We start from the raw sequence: 24,631 nt of genomic DNA, 5'->3' as shown, positions 1-24,631 counted from the left end.
ATCAAAGAATCCTTTAATCCAAGAGAAAATCTAAGAGAGAAGATTTGCGGAGGATATTTTGAGAGAAAGCTATGCTGTGAGTCCTGTTTCCAAACCCCTCCCTGTAAAGACTGAAACAGGGTTGGGTAAAAACCTGCTCTACCTCAAAGCTAAGTGAAGTACTCCACAGAGCTACTCAGAGAGCTTAATGTGTAATCAATTGCCTGATGGGTTCTTCTTGCCCACTGCAATTCACTGAGACCATGGCACTGCAGTGAGGAAAGTTTAATTAATATGAAGGAGAACTGGAGTCACCACTCAAATCAGTCTCCCCAAAGGCGCAGACGCTAGAGTTTTTATGGACAATTCGGTGGGCTGGGGGCTAAGGAATGGGTGCTGCTGACTGGTTGAAGATGAAAGTATAGAAGTGTAAAAAATAATTCTCATGAGCTGAGTCCACCTCTGGGTGGGGACACAGGACCAGTTGAGTCATGAGTCATGAGTCTGGGTCAGTCTGAAAAATATCTCAAAAAAAACCATCTTAGGTTCTATAATAGTGATATTACCTATAGGATCAATTGGGGAAGACACAAACCTTGTGATCTCTGGCCATGTAAGTCCTTAGCAGTACAGGATTACAGAACTACACCTATCTTGTGACTTCTGACCCCACAACTCCTGAGTAGTAAGGGATTACAGAAACTACATCTATCTCTTAGCAGAATTCAGGCACCTCCCATAATTCTAATCTTGTGGACTTTCATTAATTTTACAAGGGTGGCTTCAGCCCCTGAACCAGGGAGGTGATTTGTTTTGGGGAAGGACTATTATCATCCTTACTTCAAAGTTAAACTATAACCTAAATTCCTCCCAAAGTTAACTTGGCTTACACCCAGGAATAAACAAGGACAGCTTGGAGGTGTGAACCCAAAAGTATCCCTGAGACGAGTCTCAATTTAGAAAGTTTATTTTGCCAAGGTTAAGGATGCACCCATGACACAGCCTCAGGAGGTCCTGATGACATGTGCCCTAGGGAATCAGGATACAGCTTTCTTTTATACATTTTAAAGAGACATAATACATCTATCAATACATGTAAGATGTACACTGATTTGATCTCGAAGGGCAGAACAACCCAAAGGGGCTGAGGGGCTTCCAGGTCATAGGTAGATTTTAAATTTTTCTGATTGGCAATTGGTTGAAAGAATTATTATCAATAGAAGGGAATGTCTGGGTTATGACAACAAGTTGTGGAAACCAAAGTTTTTATCACACAGATGAAGCCTCCAGGTAGCAGGCTTCAGAGAGATTAGATTGTAAATGTTTTTTATCAGACTTAAGGTCTATGTTGCTGTTAAATGTTGGTTGGCATTTCCTGAGTTCCAAAAGGGAGGAAGGCATGTCGGATCGGAGGTATGTCGGATCCCCCCTTCCTGTCATTGCCTGAACCAGTTTTTCGTTATCTTTGGAGTGTCCTGGCTGAGAGGAAGGAGTTCATTCAGATGGTTGGAGGGGGGCTTTAGAATTTTATTTTTGGTTTACATTCTCCCCCTTATGACCAAGATTTGCCAGAGGCAACATCGATGGCCACCAAATCTTTATTTTGCCCCATAACATTGCCAGGGTCGCATGACTGCCTGCCCTGGGTCCATCCTGTCCCTTGGTATGGCCAAGGGACTTAGTCAAAGGGATTCTAAGCCAAGGGACTTAGAGTCAAAAGACTTATAGCCAATTAAATGTCCAGATGGGAATGGACGTGGACAGGCATTCATTATCCCTTAAAAAAAAAGTTTTTACATAAAAAGCCAATAAACAAAAAGCCAAAGGGAAGGTTACAAAACTGACTTATCTTCAACTTCTATGCCTTGAGTACAGTAATCTTGGGTTTAGTTACAGACTTTTAGCAATTAGCTATACAAAATATAAACATTGTTCTGAAACAAAAAGTTTTTAAATATATACCTATCTTCGCAACTCATAACTGGGAGTTTTGTACCCAGGAGGCTTTGTCACAAGGTATCTTTATCCTATCAGTAATTATCTCCCTTTAATTCTACAGGAATTAGAAAAGGTGTCACATAACAGCTCAGAAGGCAAAGTCCCTTGTTTTACTGGCTGTTTAGGCATCTTTGTACCCATCCTTGATTTGGAAGATCTGACCTTGACTTAATTCTATCCCTCAAAACTGGCCCTTACGATCTCACATGCTCACCCCTTCTGTGACAGTCCCCAGGCCTAGAAGGAGGGTGTTTGTATAGTCTTAGCAGCATGTCATTTTCAGTGAAAAACAAATTGGACCCAGTGTGATGCCAAATGAGGGAGATTTGCATCTCTACTCTTCAGAACACCACGATTCTGGTTTCCTTGGAGGTAAAACAAGGAAAAATAAATAACAATATTTTTGAAAATGAAAAGAGTATTTGTGTGTCAGAATAGAAAAAGGAACCTATTCCATTAAGGCACCAACTAAAAATATGAAGAAAAACGATAACCTGGCACTCTTTAGAGGATTGTATAATTCATGATTCAATCTGCACTCAAAAACAAAAGTTGGGGCTGAAATCTAATAAAAAGTGTTACACTTCTCCTTTGAAACAAACTCTCTCTCTAGTTCTTTTCTATTAAATAATTTTTTTTTTTTTTTTAAGGCACAGAGTCTGTCTTTATCGCCCAGACTGGAGTGCAGTGGCATGTTCTTGGCTCACTGCAACCTCCATCTCCCAGGCTCAAACAATTCTCATGCCTCAGCCTCCCGAGTAGCTGGGATTACAGGCATGCACTACCACACCTGGCTAATTTTTGTATTTTCTAGTAGAGATGAGATTTCTCCATGTTGGCCAGGCTGATCAAATTTCTGGCCTCAAGTGATCCACCCACCTTGGCCTACCAAAGTGCTGGGATTACAGGTGTGAGCCACTGCACCCAGCCTAAAGAGAAATTATAGTAAGACCAATTTATGTGCAAAATAAGTTTTAGGCTTATTATACTTGGCCTGATTATTCACATAAAGTGCAGCAAGAATTAATTGGCCACATAGGCTCCTTTTAAGTTGGCTTTGCTGGAAATTTGCCTAAAAATATGTTATTCTAGTCAAAGCCCTGGTTTTAAAAAAAAAAAAGTGTCTTCAATTGTCCTGTTTTGAAAGAAACAAATCTTACTACACTTATGCAAATAACTATATTGTCATAAAATCAGAATACCCATGAACAGTTTCTGAATTCTGGAGAGCTCAGAGAGAAAAGTAAACTTGCTCACAAAAACATTCTTCACTTAATTGCTCTAAACTATAAATAATTCAAAAGAAAAAGATTTGCTTGACTCCTCTTTAACCACAGCAGCAGCCTTCCAAACAAGATGTCCATTGTTCACCTTCGAACTTCACAAGTGAAACAGCTCTGGCTAGATGGGAGCTGTCTATCAGGCACTGCAGAATCCAGCAGCTGCTATATAGTTAGAATCAGTCCTAGGGGAAAAAGAGGCCCCCTGCTCATAAGTATTCTCCTCCTTGCATTCGTCAGGTAGCAAGACCCTATATCAAAAGGATATGGGCCCCAGCAGGGTGTTGGGCCAAGGGACTCAGTCCCTTTTGTCAGTCTTTATCTTAATTTGCCCCAGTATTGCCCCAGGCAACATAGCATTCTCATTATAACCATTGTCTTTGGATTTTTCTTAAATTTTCCAATCTGGGGCAAAGAGTGTTTTAAAGGCCTTTGTTTTAACTCCCTCAATTTTCATTTTTTTTATTTCATTTCTTAATAACCATCCAAAAAATTCTATCACCCTTCTGGGGTGAGCTCTTTTACTCCCTTTCTCCTTTCCCATCTTTTTTTTTTGTTAATTACCTCTGATATTTTACTAAGCATCTGTAAGACCCACAAGAGACAGCAAATTTGATAAGGCTTCTCAAATAGTCGTATGATTCTGCTGGAGTAATGTCACCCAGGGTGCCCATGTAAAAAGGACCCCCTAAACCCCAAAATTTACCATGACGTGGGTAATAGAAATTTTTGTTGGAGAATATTTGAGTCATCATAAAGCCAGTCCCACATGGCTTGCATATGAAGCATACTAACTGCTTCATCTGGGGTGTTCCACTTGGCATTTCATAGGGAGAGTCAGGCAATCTCCTTCTCAGGATAAACACTAGGCTGGTTGTTCTCTCAGGATCACCTCCTGTGTATTTGGATCACATACATTAGCCAGCAATTGTTTAATAGTGAGCTGTGGGTCCTGCATCAACCCAATCAAGCTCTTTCATTCTGTAGCATTTAAAATTAAGGATTCTATCCTTAAAGTAGTTATTTTTACAATTTATTGTGTAGCAGGATGAGCCGCAGACAAGAACCCCTCAGACACCAAGTTGTGGAAGGAAAGGGTTTTATTCAGCTGGGAGCACCAGGCAGACTCACGTCTCCAAAAACCGAGCTCTCCGAGTGAGCAATTCCTGTCCCTTTTAAGGGCTTTCAACTCTAAGGGGGTCTGCGTAAGAGGGTCGTGATCGATTGAGCAAGCAGGGGGTATGTGACAGGGCTGCATGCACAGGTAATCAGAATGGAACAGAACAGGACAGGGATTTTCACAATGCTTTTCCACACAATGTCTGGAATCGGTCAGGGGTTGATCTTTAACTACCAGGCCCAGGGTGTGGCATGCCGGGCTGTCTGCCTGTGGATTTCATTTATGCCTTTCAGTTTTTACTTCTTCTTCCTTTGGAGGCAGAAATTGGGCATAGGATAATATGAGGGGTGGTCTCCTCCCTTAATTGTAGTAAAGGTTTCTCGGGGAGACGATGATACCAATCTACAAAATGAAACAATTCCTTTACACAATACCCTGTGACTTTTCGGATTTTTTGTTTGGTTGGTTGGTTGTTTTTTTGTTTTGTTTTGTTTTTGTTTTTTGAGACAGGATCTTGCTCTGCCACCCACCCTGGAGTGCAGTGGCACAATTTCGGCTCACTGCAACCTCCGCCTCCCGGGTGCAAGAGATTCTCATGCCTCAGCATCCAAAGTAGCTGGGATTACAGGCATGCGCTACCACTACCAGATAATTTTTGTATTTTTAGTAGAGATGAGGGTTTCACCATGTTGGCCAGGCTAGTCTCGAACTCCTGACCTCAGGTGACCCACCCACCTCGGATCTCCCAAAGTGGTGCGATTACAGGCAGAAGCCACCATGCCTGGCTACCCTCTGGTTTTAATGGTTGCTTCAATTTGCCCTTCCTCCACATTGACTGTCTTCTTGGTAACCACAGGTCTCAGAGGTAACTTTGTTGCCCGGGCTTAGTTTTTCTCTTTATCCATTTAGTTTTATCTGTATAATTTTTCCTTTACTCTAAAGCAATTCTTAGTCACTTAACTAAAAAAAAATTACTTTTTTTTTTTAATTATACTTTAGGGTTTTAGGGTACATGTGCACAATGTGCACGTTTGTTACATATGTGTCCATGTGCCATGTTGATTTCCTGCATCCATTAACTCATCATTTAGCATTAGGTGTATCTCCTAATGCTGTCCCTCCCCCCTCCCCCCACCCCACAACAGTCCCCGGAGTGTGATGTCCCCCTTCCTGTGTCCACGAGTTCTCATTGTTCAATTCCCACCTATGAGTGAGAACATGCGGTGTTTGGTTTTTTGTCCTTGTGATAGTTTACTGAGAATGATGTTTTCCAGTTTCATCTATGTCCCTACAAAGGACATGAACTCATCATTTTTTATGGCTGCATAGTATTCCATGGTGTATATGTGCCACATTTTCTTAATCCAGTCTATTGTTGTTGGACATTTGGGTTGGTTCCAACTCTTTGCTATTGTGAATAGTGCCGCAATAAACATACATGTGCATGTGTCTTTATAGCAGCATGATTTATAGTCCTTTGGGTATATACCCAGTAATGGGATGGCTGGGTCAAATGGTATTTCTAGTTCGAGATCCCTGAGGAATCGCCGCACTGACTTCCACAATGGTTGAACTAGTTTACAGTCCCACCAACAGTGTAAAAGTGTTCCTATTTCTCCACATCCTCTCCAGCACCTGTTGTTTCCTGATTTTTTAATGATGGCCATTCTAACTGGTGTGAGATGGTATCTCACTGTGGTTTTGATTTGCATTTCTCTGATGGCCAGTGATGATGAGCATTTCTTCATGTGTTTTTTGGCTGCATAAATGTCTTCTTTTGAGAAGTGTCTGTTCATGTCCTTTGCCCACTTTTTGATGGGGTTGTTTGTTTTTTTCTTGTAAATTTGTTTGAGTTCATTGTAGATTCTGGGTATTAGCCCTTTGTCAGATGAGTAGGTTGCAAAAATTTTCTCCCATTCTGTAGGTTGCCTGTTCACTCTGATGGTAGTTTCTTTTGCTGTGCAGAAGCTCTTTAGTTTAATGAGATCCCATTTGTCAATTTTGGCTTTTGTTGCCATTGCTTTTGTTGTTTTAGACATGAAGTCCTTGCCCACGCCTATGTCCTGAATGGTATTGCCTAGGTTTTCTTGTAGGATTTTAATGGTTTTAGGTCTAACATATAAGTCTTTAATCCATCTTGAATTAATTTTTGTATAAGGTGTAAGGAAGGGATCCAGTTTCAGCTTTCTACATATGGCTAGCCAGTTTTCCCAGCACCATTTATTAAATAGGGAATCCTTTCCCCATTTCGTGTTTTTGTCAGGTTTGTCAAAGATCAGATAGTTGTAGATATGCGGCATCATTTCTGAGGGCTCTGTTCTGTTCCATTGATCTATGTCTCTGTTGTGGTACCAGTACCATGCTGTTTTGGTTACTGTAGCCTTGTAGTATAGTTTAAAGTCAGGTAGCGTGATGCCTCCAGCTTTGTTCTTTTGGCTTAGGATTGACTAGGCAGTGCGGGCTCTTTTTTGGTTCCATATGAACTTTAAAGTAGTTTTTTCCAATTCTGTGAAGAAAGTCATTGGTAGCTTGATGGGGATGGCATTGAATCTATAAATTACCTTGGGCAGTATGGCCATTTTCACGATATTGATTCTTCCAACCCATGAGCATGGAATGTTCTTCCATTTGTTTGTACCCTCTTTTATTTCATTGAGCAGTGGTTTGTAGTTCTCCTTGAAGAGGTCCTTCACATCCCTTGTAAGTTGGATTCCTAGGTATTTTATTCTCTTTGAAGCAATTGTGAATGGGAGTTCACTCATGATTTGGCTCTCTGTTTGTCTGTTTTTGGTGTACAAGAATGCTTGTGATTTTTGTACATTAATTTTGTATCCTGAGACTTTGCTGAAGCTGCTAATCAGCTTAAGGAGATTTTGGGCTGAGACAATGGGGTTTTCTAGATATACAATCATGTCATCTGCAAACAGGGACAATTTGACTTCCTCTTTTCCTAATTGAATACCCTTTATTTCCTTCTCCTGCCTGATTGCTCTGGCCAGAACTTCCAGCACTATGTTGAATAGGAGCAGTGAGAGAGGGCATCCCTGTCTTGTGCCAGTTTTCAGAGGGAATGCTTCCAGTTTTTGCCCATTCAGTATGATATTGGCTGTGGGTTTGTCATAGATAGCTCTTATTATTTGGAGATACGTCCCATCAATACCTAATTTATTGAGAGTTTTTAGCATGAAGGGTTGTTGAATTTTGTCAAAGGCCTTTTCTGCATCTATTGAGATAATCATGTGGTTTTTGTCTTTGGTTCTGTTTATATGCTGGATTACATTTGTTGATTTGCGTATGTTGAACCAGCCTTGCATCCCAGGGATGAAGCCCACTTGATTATGGTGGATAAGCTTTTTGATGTGCTGCTGGATTCGGTTTGCCAGTATTTTATTGAGGATTTTTGCATCAATGTTCATCAAGGATATTGTCTGCAATTCTCTTTTTTGGTTATGTCTCTGCCAGGCTTTGGTATCAGGACGATGCCGGCTTCGTAAAATGTGTTAGGGAGGATTCCCTCTTTTTCTGTCGATTGGAATAGTTTCAGAAGGAATGGTACCAGTTCCTCCTTGTACCTCTGGTAGAATTCAGCTGTGAATCCATCAGGTCCTGGACTCTTTTTGGTTGGTAAGCTATTGATTATTGCCACAATTTCAGAACCTGTTATTGGTCTATTCAGAGATTCAACTTCTTCCTGGTTTAGTCTTGGGAGGGTGTATTTGTCGAGGAATTTATCCATTTCTTCTAGATTTTCTAGTTTATTTGCATAGAGGTGTTTGTAGTATTCTCTGATGGTAGATTGTATTTCTGTGGGATCGGTGGTGATATCCCCTTTTTCGTTTTTTATTGCATCTATTTGATTCTTCTCTCTTTTCTTCTTTATTAGTCTTGCTAGCGGTCTATCAATTTTGTTGATCTTTTCAAAAAACCAGCTCCTGGATTCATTAATTTTTTGAAGGGTTTTTTGTGTCTCTATTTCCTTCAGTTCTGCTCTGATTTTAGTTATTTCTAGCCTTCTGCTAGCTTTTGAATGTGTTTGCTCTTGCTTTTCTAGTTCTTTTAATTGTGATGTTAGGGTGTCAATTTTGGATCTTTCCTGCTTTCTCTTGTGGGCATTTAGTGCTATAAATTTCCCTCTACACACTGCTTTGAACGTGTCCCAGAGATTCTGGTATGTTGTGTCTTTGTTCTCATTGGTTTCAAAGAACATCTTTATTTCTGCCTTCATTTCATTATGTACCCAATAGTCATTCAGGAGCAGGTTGTTCAGTTTCCATATAGTTGAGCGGTTTTGAGTGAGTTTCTTAATCCTGAGTTCTAGTTTGATTGCACTGTGGTCTGAGAGACAGTTTGTTATAATTTCTGTTCTTTTACATTTGCTGAGGAGAGCTTTACTTCCAACTATGTGGTCAATTTTGGAATAGGTGTGGTGTGGTGCTGAAAAAAATGTATATTCTGTTGACTTGGGGTGGAGAGTTCTGTAGAGGTCTATTAGGTCCACTTTATGTAGAGCTGAGTTCAATTCCTGGATATCCTTGTTAACTTTCTGTCTCGTTGATCTGTCTAATGTTGACAATGGGGTGTTAAAGTCTCCCATTATTATTGTGTGGGAGTTTAAGTCTCTTTGTAGGTCACTCAGGACTTGCTTTATGAATCTGGGTGCTCCTGTGTTGGGTGCATATATATTTAGGATAGTTAGCTCTTCTTGTTGAATTGATCCCTTTACCATTATGTAATGGCCTTCTTTGTCTCTTTTGATCTTTGTTGGTTTAAAGTCTATTTTATCAGAGACTAGGATTGCAACCCCTGCCTTTTTTTGTTTTCCATTTGCTTGATAGATCTTCCTCCATCCCTTTATTTTGACTCTATGTGTGTCTCTGCACATGAGATGGTTTTCCTGAATACAGCGCACTGATGGGTCCTGACTCCTTATCCAGTTTGCCAGTCTGTGTCTTTTGATTGGAGCATTTAGCCCATTTACATTTAACGTTAATATTGTTATGTGTGAATCTGATCCTGTCATTATGATGTTAGTTGGTTATTTTGCTCGTTAGTTGCTATAGTTTCTTCCTAGCCTCGATGGTCTTTACAATTTGGCGTGTTTTTGCAGTGGCTGGTACTGGTTGTTCCTTTCCATGTTTAGTGCTTCCTTCAGGAGCTCTTTTAGGGCAGGCCTGGTGGTGACAAAATCACTCAGCGTTTGCTTGTCTGTAAAGTATTTTATTTCTCCTTCACTTATGAAGCTTAGTTTGGCGGGATAGGAAATTCCGGGTTGAAAATTCTTTTCTTTGAGAATGTTGAATATCGGCCCCCACTCTCTTCTGGCTTGTAGAGTTTCTGCTGAGAGATCAGCTGTTAGTCTGATGGGCTTCCCTTTGTGGGTAACGCGACCTTTCTCTCTTGCTGCCCTTAACATTTTTTCCTTCATTTCAACTTTGGTGAATCTGACAATTATGTGTCTTGGAGTTGCTCTTCTCGAGGAGTATCTTTGTGGCGTTCTCTGTATTTCCTGAATCTGAATGCTGGTCTGCCTTGCTAGATTGGGGAAGTTCTCCTGGATAATATCTTGCAGAGTGTTTTCCAACTTGGTTCCATTCTCCCCATCATTTTCAGGTACACCAATCAGACGTAGGTTTGGTCTTTTCACATAGTCCCAAATTTCTTGGAGGCTTTGTTCATTTCTTTTTATTCTTTTTTCTCTAAACTTCCCTTCTCTCTTCATTTCATTCATTTCATCTTCCATCAGCGATACCCTTTCTTCCAGTTGATCGCATCTGCTACTGAGGCTTCTGCAATCTTCACGTAGTTCTCGAAACTTGGCTTTCAGCTCCATCAGCTCCTTAAAGCCCTTCTCTCCATTGGTTATTCTAGTTATCCATTCTTCTAATTTTTTTCAAAGTTTTTAACTTCTTTGCTATTGTTTTGAATTTCCTCTCGTAGCTCAGAGTAGTTTGATCGTCTGAAGCTTTCTTCTCTCAACTCGTCAAAGTCATCCTCCATCCAGCTTTGTTCCGTTGCTGGTGAGGAACTGCGTTCCTTTGGAGGAGGAGAGGTGCTCTGTTTTTTAGAGTTTCCAGTTTTTTTGCTCTGTTTTTTCCCCATCTTTGTGGTTTTATCTACTTTTTGTCTTTGATGATGGTGATGTACAGATGGGTTTTTGGTGTGGATGTCCTTTCTGTTTGTTAGTTTTCCTTCTACCAGACAGGACCCTCAGCTGCAGGTCTGTTGGAGTTTACTAGAGGTCCACTCCAGACCTTGTTTGGCTGGGTGTCAGCAGCAGTGGCTGCAGAACAGCAGAATTTCGTGAGACCACAAATTCAGCTGTCTGATAGTTCCTCTGAAAGTTTTGTCTCAGAGGAGTACCCAGCTGAATGAGGTGTCAGTCTGTCCCTACTGGGGGGGTGCCTCCCAGTTAGGCTGCTCAGGGGTGAGGGACCCACTTTAGGAGGCAGTCTGTCTGTTCTCAGATCTCCAGCTGCATGCTGGGAGAACCACTACTCTATTCAAAGCTGTCAGTCAGACAGGGACATTTAAGTCTGTGGAGGTTCTTGCTGAGTTTTTGTTTGTCTGTGCCCTGCCCCCAGAGGTGGAGCCTACAGAGGCAGGCAGGCCTCCTTGAGCTTTGGTGGGCTCCACCCAGTTCGAGCTTCCTGGCTGCTTTGTTTACCTAAGCAAGCCTGGGCAATGGCGGGCACCCCTCCCCCAGCCTCACTGCCGCCTTGCAGCTTGATCTCAGACCGCTGTGCTAGCAATCAGCGAGACTCCGTGGGCATAGGACCCTCCGAGCCAGGTGCGGGACACAATTTCCTAGTGTGCCGTTTTCCAGGCCCGTTGGAAAAGCGCAGTATTAGGATGGGACTGACCCGATATTCCAGGTGCCGTCTGTTTCCCCTTTCTTTGACTAGGAAAGGGAACTCCGTAACCCCTTGCGCTTCCCGAGTGAGGCAATGCCTTGCCCTGCTTTGGCTCGTGCACAGTGCGCTTCAGCGACTGTCCTGCACCCACTGTTAGGCACTCCCTAGTGAGATGAAACAGGTACCTCAAGCAGAAATGCAGAAATCACCCGTCTTCTGTGTCGCTGGGGCTGGGAGCTGGAGACCGGAGCTGTTCCTATTCGGCCATCTTGGCTCCACCTCCCACTTTTTTTTTTTTTTTTGAGAGAGAGTCTCACTCTGTCGCCCAGGCTGGAGTGCAGTAGTGGCATGATCTTGTCTCACCACAACCTCCGCCTCCTGGGTTCAAGCAATTATCTTGCCTCAGCCTCAGCCTCCGGAGTAGCTGGGACTACAGGTGCCCGCCACCACGCCTGGCTAATTTTTGTATTTTCGGTAGAGATGGGGTTTCACCATACTGGCCAGGCTGGTCTCGAACTCCTAACCTTGTGATCCGCCTGCTTTGGATTCCGAAGTGCTGGGATTAGAGGCGTGAGCCACCACACCCAGCAAAATTACATTTTCTTTAGCAAAAAACACATCCTTGTGTCTTCTTGTTTTTTGTTTTTTTGGAGCAGAGGTTTAATAGGCAGAAAAGAAAAGAAAGAGAAATCATCTCCAAGCAGAAAAGACCAGCAGGCGGCATATACTCCGGATTTTACACAGAGAGGATGAGAGATATGGTGGTCATGGACAGGAAAGGAGGAAATTACAATATGAAAGATGGAGATCCTATTACTGACGCCCTATCAGGTGGTTGGAAGCTGAGGTTGGTCCAGAAGCCTTTGGATAACACCAGGGGTAGCCCCAGCCAGAAATCCTCAGTTGCTCCAAAACCTATTCCAGCCCCATGCAACAGCTAAGTCCTCTCTGAAAGTAAGCTGGTTCCAACAGGGCCAATATGCCCAGCAACCCATGGGTACTCAGGGATTCTCCATGTTCTCTCCAGAAAGCCTGTCCTCCAAGTCTTATAAGGCTGGCAGCCATGCTAATCATTTTTAAATGGCTGAAGTTGGCCCAGTAGTTGGTTTGATTTGGTTCTTAAATGGAGGCTGACAGCCTTGAAATGAAAGGACAGAGTTGGAGTCTGCTCCTCTGCTCACCGTTTCAATGAATGTTGAACTTTGGTATCCCAGATGAACCTCCAATATAAAGCTGCTACGCTGTCTGGAATATAAACCCAGGGTTTGTCATCTTGCACCAGGAAAACTTAGGACACAAACACACAAGAGGAGTTTAGGAGTGGAGGTTTAATAGGCAGAAGAGAAGAGAAAGAGAAACAGCTTTCTCTATATAGAGAGAGGGGTCTCCAAGCAGAAAAGACCCCATCCTTTTGTTTCTATAAACTTCACCAAAAACACCTCTGTCGCCAGGCTAGAGTGCAGTGGCACAGTCTTGGCTCACTACAACCTCCGCCTCCCAGCTGCAAGCCATTCTCCTGCCTCAGCCTTCCGAGTAGCCGGGATTACAGGCGCATGCCACCAGGCCCAGCTAATTTCTGTATTTTTAGAAGAGACAGGATTTCGCCATGTTGGCCAGGCTGGTCTCAAACTCCTGACCTCAGGTGATCCACCCACCTCAGCCTCCCAAAGTGATGGGATTACACGTGTGAGCCACTGCACCCAGCCTTTTTAATGTAAATTCTTGGTAAACAACTCAGAAACTCCCTCTTCTTTCCCTTTAAAAACCCTCTTTAACTGCTGCTAATTTATGGAGTATACATTCAGGGCAACTCAAGTTGCCACGCTCCCAGGATGCAGTCCTCAAGCTTGGCCCAAATAAACTCTTTACTTACACTAATTCTGTCTCAGCTTCTTCCTTTTAGGTCAACACTGCTGTATTAGTCCATTCTCATGCTACTATGAAGAAATACCCAAGACTGGGTAATTTATAAAGGAAAGAGGTTTAGGCTGGGCACAGTGGCTCATGCCTGTAATCCCAGCACTTTGGGAGCCTGATCACCTGAGGTCAGGAGTTCAAGACCAGCCTGACCAATATGGTGAAACCCCATCTCTACTAAAAATACAAAAATTAGCCAGGTGTGATGGCAGGCGCCTGTAATCCCAGCTACTTGGGAGGCTGAGGCAGGAGAATCACTTGAACCTGGAAGGCAGAGGTTGCAGTGAGCCGAGATGGTGCCACTGCACTCCAGCCTGGGTGATAGAGTGAGACTCCGTCTCAAAACAATAAATAAAATAAAGGAAAGAGGTTTAACTGACTCATGGCTCTGCAGGGCTGGGGAGGCCTCAGGAAACAATCATGGCAGAAGGGGAAGCAAACGCGTCCTTCTTCGTATGGTGGCAGGAAGGTGAAGTGCAGAGCAAAAGGGTGGGTGGGAAAAGCTCCTTATAAAACCATCAGATCTCATGAGAACTCATTCACTATCATGAGAACAGCATGGAGGTAACGGCCCCCATGATTCAATTACCTCCCACTGGGTCCCCCACGACACGTGGGGATTATGGGAACTACAATTCAAGATGAGATTTGAATGGGGACACAGCCAAACCATATCAATTACTTACCCTACCTTGCCCATTGCTTCCCATGGAAAAACATAATAAACACTCTTGCCCACATTTTTCCTCTCCCTCCACGTTCCCACAGACACTGGTGCTTCCCCAGGTGGCTCTGCATGGTGCATCATGCCTCCGTTCTCTAGAGATCTGTGAGGATAAGCTTCTTTCTTCATGACAGTCATTTCTGTGTCTTCCTATCCTACCATATCTGATTAAAACAAATCCCGGGTACCCTTAAAACAGGAACAATACCTTTAAAATTTTTTTTAAAATACTCAATTTATTCTAATTTGAATTAGGTTGGTGTAGGATGACAAACTCCAAGCAAAAAAGCATTTCTTCTGGGCTCCCAGAAATAGCTTCAACAACACATTTGTATCTTCCCTAAAATGAAGTATAAGAAATACAAGCAATACAAAATGTTAGATGCTACTATTTCAGAGGCTTTGTAAGAACTTTCTCTTACTAGCAGAAAGCCATTTAAATTGGATTGATTTTATTAGTTTTCCAATGAGACAAAACTTTCCATGTCTTTGAATTAAATGAGCATAAAGCCCATTTATTTCCCAATTATAAGATTATGTTATTTTTAAAAACTAACCTAAGAGGTTTTGAAATATTAGATATTAGTTTATAACAAAATAATGAAAGAATATGCATTATTAAATTTTATTTTAAAATGGTCACCAAAAGTAAAATGCATAAAATTTCATTACTAGATATGTCACGCAAATATCTAAAATCACAATGGTATTATTCATTGAGGCAGCAATTATTTTTACAAAGGCATGGATGACCAGACTAAGTTCCCAAAAAAATCTTGAACAAAATAAGTCTGTAATTTATGTGATTTTTATTCTCCTAAACAATGTTCACATTATATTTACATGAATAGTTACAGAGACTTACTGGCTTATACACAGTGGCCATCCAGTGCTTTCATCTGAAGACTGTTCAACAGATTAGTAATGAGCACTTGCATTCAAATTACTTTTGCCCATGTATGTTAGAGGGAAAAAAAATGAAGTGGAAAAAAATGCTACCTTTTGTGCAATTTTTCCATAGTCTACAGAAAGAAAAAATACCAAAAGACCTAATACTAAGGCTGGGCGCAGTGGCTTACACCTATAGTCCCAGCAGTTTGCGAGGCCAAGGCCAGGTCTCACTAACAACTGTTTCAGTACTGACTGAGTGGTTAAGTTAAATATTTAAAGCCAGCGCCCTTATGCAAAGGATGGGATGTAACAAAAGCCCATCAGGAGTTTTGCCCAGGCCTTTCCTGGGCCTTAAAGCATGACAAAATAACTAAGAAATTCTTAATAGGACCCATTTAGGATCAATCAAGTTTTAGTGTGGGTCCGAAGAAACTCCCCAGGCTTCCACAACCAAGTTTATTGGGGGTCTGAAGGAACTCCTCAAACCTCCATGATTTAGCAGGAGACAAGATAAAGGTAATCACCCCAGCACCCAGACCCATTTAGATTAAGTAAAGTTACTGAGGCTCCAGAGGAAGGTCTTCAGGACTTAGACCTTAGTTATAGATTAAAAGAAGTTAATCACTTGTGTCTTTAGATGAATGCACACTTACACATAGACATATACCTTAGAATGTATATAAGCTCTGAAAACTTTGTAATTTTGAGTTGGTCTGGCGATAATTTCCAGACCTTCTCCCTGTAACCAGTTACAGAAATAAAAGCTCTCTTCCTCCCCAGTTCATCTGCATCTTGTTATTGGGCTGCAAGAAATGGCAGCCCAACCCTCAGTTTGGTCCAGGAACAAAGGTGGGTGGATCACATGAGGCCAGGAGTTTGAGACTGGCCTGGGCAACATGATGAAACCCCATCTCTACTAAAAATAAAAAAATTAGCTGGGCATGGTGGCATGTGTCTGTAATCCCAGCTACTCGGGTGGCTGAGGCACAGAATCACCTGAACCTGGGAGGCGGAAGTTGCAGTGAGCCCAGAACACACTTCACTCCAGCCTGGGCAACAGAGCAAGGCTCAGTTAAAAAAAAAAAAAAAAAAAAAAAAAAAAAAGCTAATTCTAAATAAAAGTGAAAGAAAAAACCTTGAACATCTTAATCTTGAATTGCTATTCATGAAATTGTCAGCTGGGCACAACTGCCCACACTTGTAATCCCAGCACTTTGGGAGGCTAAGCGGAGTGCATCGCTTGAGCTCAGGAGTTCAAGACCAACCTGGGCAACATGGTGAAACCACGTCTCTTCCAAAAGTACAAAACATTAGCTGGCATTGTGGCACGGACCTGTAGTCCCAGCTAGTCAGGAGGCTAAGGCAAGAGGGAGGATTGCTTGGGGTGGGGGTTGGCGGGTGGAGGTTGCAGTGAGCAGAGATCATGCCACTGCACTCCAGCCTGGGTGACAGACTGAGATCCCATTTAAAAAAAAAGAAGAAGTTGTGAATTGCTTGTTTCAAATGCTTAACATGTCTATTACTGCTAAAGGTTAGACAGTACAAAATAAATCTTGAACAATACCTTAGAAAATTTTATTCCCTTGAAGGAGAATGATACTGTTGTATTCACAGTCTCTGCAAACAAAATATAAAATACAAGACGTTATTGGTCACCGTTAGGTAATTTTTTTCTTGGTAGCATAGAGTATACCTTTATGGCATACACTTAACTACTGACAGAGGCAGTCCCAAGCAAAACTGTGGAAAAATAATGAACCTTTCATACCCTGGCTGCTATTCTTCTGTGGCTTCCTTTCTCCGCCCCTAGAGCCTCTCTGTACACCTGCCCCTATCTTATCCCTTAGGGGACACAAACTATTAAGACCTGCTGGTCTCAATAATGAATAAACAATGAACAAGCTAGTGCTAATATGCTTCAGACCAAGTTACATATGTGCATTGTAAACTAGTTTTCAGAGATATTGATGCACATTAAGCTGGGTATAATAGAGAATAATCTTGCCAAAGACAGATGAGATATTTTGGAGGCAGCCAGAATACTGAAGCTCCTCCCAATTACACCACTGAGAAGCTCAAGTTAGCTTCTGTTCAAGTGCATAGCCATGGGCCTGGCCCCACACAAGCTGTGGAGCCCAGAGTCAAAAATGCAGGAAGATCCACATCCTACTGTTCCAGTCAGAACAAAGTAGTGAATGTGGTGGGGTAAAATAGAAATGTATGTTTTGAATCTCAAACAAAAGAAACAGTGGCCAAAAATACTTTTAATATAAATAGTTAAATCAAAAACTATAATATTGTTCTCAGAAGTAAATAAATAATGTCTGCATGTATACTTCTAGTCTCACAGATATGCATTTATTTATTTACTTCTGGGTGTATCCTTTTTCTGTTTTTGTTTGTTTGTTTTGAGATGGAGTCTCACTCTGTTTCCCAGGCTGGAGTACAATGATGTGATCTCGGCTCACTGCAACCTCTGCCTCAAGGGTTCAAGAGATTCTCCAGCCTCGGCTTCCTGAGTAGCTGAGATTACAGGCGCCTGCCACCATGCCCGATTAATTTTTGTATTTTTAGTAGAGACGGGGTTTCACCATGCTGACCAGGCTGGTCTCGAACTCCCGACTTTAGGTGATCCGCCCACCTTGGCTTTCCAAAGTGCTGGGATTATAAGCATGAGCCATTGCGCCCAGCTGTTTTTTCTTTTCTTTTTGCTCTTTCTTTAAAGCATATAAAGGGTGTATCTTTCTTTTTTTTTTTTTTTTGAGATGGAGTCTCGTTCTGTCGCCCAGGCTGGAGTGCAGTGGCGCAATCTCGGCTCACTGCAAGCTCCGCCTCCCGGGTTCACACCATTCTCCTGCCTCAGCCTCCCCAGTAGCTGAGATTACAGGCACCCACCACTACGCCTGGTGAATTTTTGTGTTTTTAGTAGAGACAGAGTTTCTCTATGTTGGCCAGGCTGGTACTGAACTCCTAACCTCAGGTGATCTGCCGCCTTGGCCTTCCAAAGTCCTGGGATTACAGACATGAGCCACCACACCTAGCCGGGTGTATCCTTACTAAAGGAGTTGATACCTGAGGTGTTTCTTGAGCTCAGTAAAGTGATCATGTCTTCATAATCTTATGATCTTTCATTCAAGGCCAATCCAATTCAAAATTTAACAGTTCAACAACTACTTATTGAAAGCCTACTACCCACCGGGGCCTGGGAAGACAATGGTAGTACAACTCTGTCCCTTCTCTCAGAGAGCTAAAGTCTATTGGCGATATAGATATTTAAGAAACCATTCCAGCTGTGAGCGGTGGCTCACACCTGTAATCACAACACTTTGGGAGGCCAAAGAGGGTAGATCCCTCGAGCCCAGAAGTTCAAGACCAGCCTGGGCAACGTGGTGGAGTCTTATCTGTACAAAATATAAAAAAGAAAGATGGGTGTGGTGCGTGTGCCTATAATCCCAGTTACTCGAGAGGCTGGGGTGGGAGGATCACTTGATCCCAGTAGGTAGAGGCTACAGTGAGCTGTGTTCGTGCCACTTCACTCCAGCCTGGGTGACAGGGAGACTTTGTCTCAAAATAAATAAATTAATTAAATTAAATTAAAATTAAAATTTTTAAAAATCAAAAAAAGACCCCCAAAATGATAAGAAGAAACCATTCCAAATACAATATGCAATGGGAAAGATGCAGTAAGGATAAAGATAACATCTTTGTAAGAATGATGGCTCTGGGGCCAGAACGGCTTGGGTTTGAATCCCAGCTCCTCTACCTGGTGTGTAACTTTGGGCCAGTCACTTAACTTTTCTACACCTCAGTAAAATGGTGATGGGTGATAACACGCATCTCATAGGATTATTACAAGGGCTATACCAGTTAATACATGTTAAGTGCTAAGAACAATGCCTGGGACATAGCACTTATTAAATATTATTACCATTAAATGTTACTTATAACATTTAATATTATTCCTTCTCCCTTCTAGACCCTCCTTCCAATGGCATCTTGTGAATAATAACATATTCATACCTTGTGAATATTAATGCATTAATATATTAGTCATATATGTATATATTATATAATAATATAATAATAATAGGCTCTATCTCATTAACTTGCTTGTTTCTTTGAGAGTATCACAAATTGAATCATATTTCATTTTTCTGCTTTTCTTTATTTTATTACTTCATTAGGATCCTGTTTTCTCCACTAGTCTATAATCTTCATGAGGACAGGGGTTTTGCTTTGGATATTTTTGAATCTGGCTCCTAGTACCTAATTCTCGGTACCCAGCTTCAGGACCAACTATTAGGTTGGTGTAAAAGTAATTGCTGTTTTTGCCATGAAAAGTAGTGCAATACATCATTACATAATTAAATACACAATTTGCAAGGCCCAGCACAAAATGACGACATGAGGCTGCTTATTCAAAAGATGGGAGAAACCTGTTAAAGTTACTAGAACATGAAACTTTTTCCTTTCTTCTGTGTGTTTCTCTCTCTAGACTTGCCACGATGTTTTTATTGCAATTTAATATCATTTGTAATAAAGAGAACATTTTAAACTATTAGTATGAATTTCACTATTCATCTTTTTATACTACAATGCCAGTTTTAAATGCAAATATTAAAGCATTTAACTTCAAGGTAGAATCACGGAGATTACATAATTTGTCTTTCCCTGCTCATCCCCAGAGGGTGCCTGGAGCTGGCCAGAGGAAACTAACACAGGCCAGAGGCAGGAAGTTTGAACAGAGAAAGAGAAGGTCCCCAAGACATGGAACAGCCTGAGGGAATGCTCCCTCAGCAAGCAGCATAGGTGAGTGTAGAAACACCCAGGGGCTCCTCCACAACTGGGGGCTCCTGTGCAAGCTTGGGCCTGAGAGCTGCCTGTCAGGGTCCTCCTTCCACAAACTGCCAGATGCCCCATGCCCCAGTGAGGGGCAGAAGTCCAAACAAGGACCTTTCTTTCCTACAAGCCTGCTATTCAACAGTGACTCTCAAGGCACTGCAACCTCCATGCAATACCTCCACACACTACCTGTTTTGGGGTGGGGCAGGGGATGGTGTGCCCAACTAGTCAGCTGCTGAACAGGGCTGTGGTGCTGCCAGACCAGGTAGGGCAGCCACTGTCATGCCCACTCAAGATACTGCAGGGCACCCACACCAGATCCTGACCCTCCCTGTAGCCAGGATTTCACCAGGAGCAGAGGGTAGCAGGTTGCACTGGACAGAAAAGGGGAGGGGATCCCAGGGTGCCAGCAGGGAAGTGGGCAACGGGAACCAACAACCAGTCCAGGGAAGGTGGGTTCATACCCCATCATCTCATTAGATTTCACTTACACAAAACACACACTCAAAGATAAAATCATTAAGAATTTCAAGACTATGATCACAGGGCATTAAACCCCAAGCACGGGGCCCTTCAGTATGGACTCTGGTCATAAAGCCAACTCTGTCAACTTTGTGTAAGGGGCGGGGGAGGAAGATCGATGAGACTTGAGGATTTGAGAAAGAAATTAAGAACAACCCCTAGACCAGGCGCGGTGGCTCACGCCTGTAATCCTAGCACTTTGGGAGGCCAAAGTGGGCTGATCGTGAGGTCAGGAGTTCAAGACCAGACTGGCCAACATGGTGAAACCCCATCTCTATTAAACATACAAAAAATGTGCTGAGCGTGGTGGCATGCACCTGTAATCCCAGCTACTGGGGAGGCTGGGGCAGGAGAATCTATTGAACCCGGGAGGCGGAGATTGCAGTGAGCCAGGATTGTGCCATTGCACTCCAGCCTGGGCGACAGGGCGAGATCCCGTCTCAAAAAAAAAAAGAAAAAAAGAACAACCCCTAGATTTCTATTAAGGGAGACTATCCTAACACTTAGCAGTTCAGGTAAGTGAAAGGAGTTCTAACCTCTTCTGTTGGATAGACCCCTTTTTTTTTTGTTTTTCAATTGTTTGGTCTGTCTTAGAAAGCTATCTTTTTTTTTGTTTGTTTTTCTTTTTTTGAGACTGGAGTCTCACTGTGTAGCCCAGACTGGAGTGCAGGGGCCGGATCTTGGCTCACTGCAACCTCTGCCTTCATTCAAGTGATTCTCCTTCCTCAGCCTCCCGGGTGGTAGCTGGGATTACAAACATGTGCTACCACACCCGTCTACTTTTGTATTTTTAGTAGAGACTGGGTTTCACCATGTAGGCCAGGCTGGTATGGAACTCCTGACCTCAAGTGATCTGCCCGCCTTGGCCTCCCAAAGTGCTGAAATTATAGGCGTGAGCCACCGTGCCTGCCAAGAAAGCTCGTATCTTTCTCATACCTTCCATTCTTTTCTTTTCTTTTTTTTTTTAAATTATACTTTAAGTTCTAGGGTACATGTGCACAATGTGCAGATTTGTTACATATGTATACATGTGCCATGTTGGTTTGCTGCACCAATTAATTAGACATTTACATTAGGTATTTCTCCTAATGCTATCCCTCCCCCAGCCCCCCACCCCATGACAGGCCCTGGTGTGTGATGTTCCCCACCCTGTGTCCAAGTGTTCTCATTGTTCGATTCCCACCTATGAGTGAGAATATGCGGTGTTTGGTTTTCTGTCCTTACGATAGTTTGCTCAGAATGATGGTTTCCAGCTTCATCCATGTCCCTATAAAGGACATGAACTCATTCTTCTTTATGGCTGCATAGTATTCCATGGTGTATATGTGCCACATTTTCTTAATCCAGTCTATCATTGATGGACATTTGGGTTGGTTCCAAGTCTTTGCTGTCGTGAATAGTGCCGCAGTAAACATACGTGTGCATGTGTCTTCATAGTAGCATGATTTATAATCCTTTGGGTATATACCCAGTAATGGGATGACTGGATCAAATGGTATTTCTAGTTCTAGATCCTTGAGGAATCGCCACAGTTCTCCACAATGGTTGAACTAGTTTACACTCCCACCAACAGTGTAAAAGTGTTCCTATTTCTCCAGATCCTCTCCAGCACCTATTGTTTCTTGACTTTTTAATGATTGCCTTTCTAACCGGTGTGAGATGGTATCTCACTGTGGTTTTGATTTGCATTTCTCTGATGACCAGTGATGATGAGCATTTTTTCATGTGTCTCTTGACTGCATAAATGTCTTCTTTTGAAAAGTGTCTGTTCATATCCTTTGCCCACTTTTTGATGGGGTTGTTTGATTTTTTCTTGTAAATTTGTGTAAGTTCTTTGTAGATTCTGGATATCAGCCCTTTGTCAGATGGGTAGATTGCAAAAATTTTCTCCCATTCTGTAGGTTGCCTGTTCAATCTGATGACAGTTTCTTTTGTTGTGCAGAAGCTGTTTAGTTTAATTAGATCCCATTTGTCTATTTTGGCTTTTGTTGCCATTGCTTTTGGTGTTTTAGTCATGAAGTCCTCGCCCATGCCTATGTCCTGAATCATATTGCCTAGGTTTTCTTCTAGGGCTTTTATGGTTTTAAGTCTAGCATTTAAGTCTTTAATCCATCTTGAATTAATTTTTGTATAAGATTTAAGGAAGAGATCCAGTTTCAGCTTTCTACATATGGCTAGCCAGTTTTCCCAGCACCATTTATTAAATAGGGAATCCTTTCCCTATTTCTTGTTTTTGTCAGGTTTGTCAAAGATCAAATGATGGTAGATGTGTGGTGTTATTTCTGAGGCCTCTGTTCTATTCCATTGGTCTATGTCTCTGTTTTGGTACCAGTACCATGCTGTTTTGGTTACTGTAGCCTTGTAGTATAGTTTGAAGTCAGGTAGCGTGATGCCTCCAGCTTTGCTCTTTTTGCTTAGGATTGTCTTGGCAATGCAGGCTCTTTTTTGGTTCCAGATGAACTTTAAAGTAGTTTTTTCCAATTCTGTGAAGAAAGTCATTGGCAGCTTGATGGGGATGGCATTGAATCTATAAATTACCTTGGGCAGTATGGCCATTTTCACAATATTGATTCCTCCCATCCATGAGCATGGAATGTTCTTACATTTGTTTGTGTCCTCTTTTATTTCGTTGAGCAGTGGTTTGTAATTCTCCTTGAAGAGGTCCTTCACATCCCTTGTAAGTTGGATTCCTAGGTATTTTATTCTCTTTGTAGCAATTGTGAATGGGAGTTCACTCATGATTTGGCTCTCTGTTTGTCTGTTATTGCTGTATAGGAATGCTTGTGATTTTTGCACATTATTTTATATCCTGAGACTTTGCTAAATGTGCTTATCAGCTTAAGGAGATTTTGGGCTGAAACAATGGAGTTTTCCAAATATACAATCATGTCATCTGAAAACAGGGACAATTTGACTTCCTCTTTTCCTAATTGAATACCCTTTATTTCTTCTCTTGCCTGATTGTCCTGGCCAGAACTTCCAACACTATGTTGAGTAGGAGTGGTGAGAGAGGGCATCCCTGTCTTGTGCCAGTTTTCAAACAGAATGCTTTCAGTTTTTGCCCATTCAGTATGATACTGGCTGTGGGTTTGTCATAAATAGCTCTTATTATTTTGAGATAGATTCCATCAATACCTAGTTTATTGAGAGTTTTTAGCATGAAAGGCTGTTGAATTTTGTCGAAGGCCTTTTCTGCATCTAGTGACATAATTGTGTGATTTCTATCTTTGGTTTTGTTTATGTGATGGATTATATATATTGATTTGTGTATGTTGAACCAGCCTTGCATCCCAAGGATGAAGCCAACTTGATCTTGGTGCGTAAGCTTTTTGATGTACTGCTGGATTCGGTTTGCCAGTATTTTATTGAGGGTTTTCTCATCGATGTTCATCAGCAATATTGGCCTAAAATTCTCTTTTTTTGTTGTGTCTCTGCCAGGCTTTGGTATCAGGATGATGCTGGCCTCATAAAATGAGTTAGGGAGGATTCCCTCCTTTTCTATTGATTGGAATAATTTCAGAAGGAATGGTACCAGCTCCTCTTTGTACCTCTGGTAGAATTTGGCCGTGAATCTGTCTGGTCCTGGACTTTTTTTGGTTGGTAGGCTATTAATTATTGCCTCAATTTCAGAACTTGTTATTGGTCTATTCAGGGATTCGACTTCTTCCTGGTTTAGTCTTGGGAGGGTGTATGTGTCCAGGTATTTATCCATTTCTTCTAAATTTTCTAGTTTATTTGTGTAGAGGTGTTTATAGTATTCTCTGATGGTAGTTTGCATTTCTGTGGGATCGGTGGTGATATCCCCTTTATCAGTTTTTATTGCGTCTATTTGATTCTTCTCTCTTTTCTTCTTTATTAGTCTTGCCAGCAGTCTATCTATTTTGTTGATCTTTTCAAAAAACAGCTCCTGGATTCATTGATTTTTTGAAGGGTTTTTTTGTCTCTATCTCATTCCATTCTGCTCTGATCTTAGTTATTTCTTTCCTTCTGCTAGCTTTTGAATGTGTTTGCTCTTGCTTCTCTAGTTCTTTTAATCGTGATGTTAGGGTGTCGATTTTAGATCTTTTCTGCTTTCTCTTGTGGGCATTTAGTGCTATAAATTTCCCTCTACACACTGCTTTAAATGTGTCCCACAGATTCTGGTACGTTATGTCTTTGTTCTCATTGGTTTCAAAGAATATCTTTATTTCTGCCTTCATTTAGTTATGTACTCAGTAGTCACTCAGGAGCAGGTTGTTCAGTTTCCATGTAGTTGTGTAGTTTTTAGTGAGTTTCTTAATCCTGAGTTCTAATTTGATTGCACTGTGGTCTGAAAGACAGTTTGTTGTGATTTCTGTTCTTTTACATTTGCTGAGGAGTGCTTTACTTCCAACTATGTGGTCAATTTTGGAATAAGTGCAATGTGGTGCTGAGAAGAATGTATATTCTGTTGATTTGGGGTGGAGAGTTCTGTAGATGTCTATTAGGTCTGCTTGCTGCAGAACTGAGTTCAAGTCCTGGATATCCT

At 41.9% G+C, this 24,631-nt stretch overlaps 1 protein-coding gene across 3 annotated transcripts in view; it reads right to left on the bottom strand.

Moving 5' to 3' along the window:
* Window positions 1-24,631, bottom strand: part of LY96 (lymphocyte antigen 96) — a 121,102-nt gene that overhangs the window by 71,369 nt on the left and 25,102 nt on the right. For 2 of the 3 annotated variants that reach the window (XM_055286534.2, XM_055286536.2), the window contains 2 exons: window positions 16,325-16,377; window positions 14,086-14,209 (listed from right to left, as the gene is read on the bottom strand). The exons of the other annotated variant lie outside the window; for it this stretch is intronic. In XM_055286534.2, the coding sequence (XP_055142509.1) occupies window positions 14,111-14,209; window positions 16,325-16,377 (152 nt within the window). In that variant the 3' untranslated portion in view covers window positions 14,086-14,110. Of the gene's footprint in view, window positions 1-14,085; window positions 14,210-16,324; window positions 16,378-24,631 lie in introns of those variants that run through there. 3 annotated transcript variants of the gene reach the window in all.

The sequence above is a fragment of the Symphalangus syndactylus genome, chromosome 7 (assembly GCF_028878055.3).
Source record: "Symphalangus syndactylus isolate Jambi chromosome 7, NHGRI_mSymSyn1-v2.1_pri, whole genome shotgun sequence".
Lineage (NCBI taxonomy): Eukaryota > Metazoa > Chordata > Mammalia > Primates > Hylobatidae > Symphalangus > Symphalangus syndactylus.
Note: the sequence above shows the minus strand (reverse complement) of the source record. Positions and strands in the feature narration are given on the sequence as shown.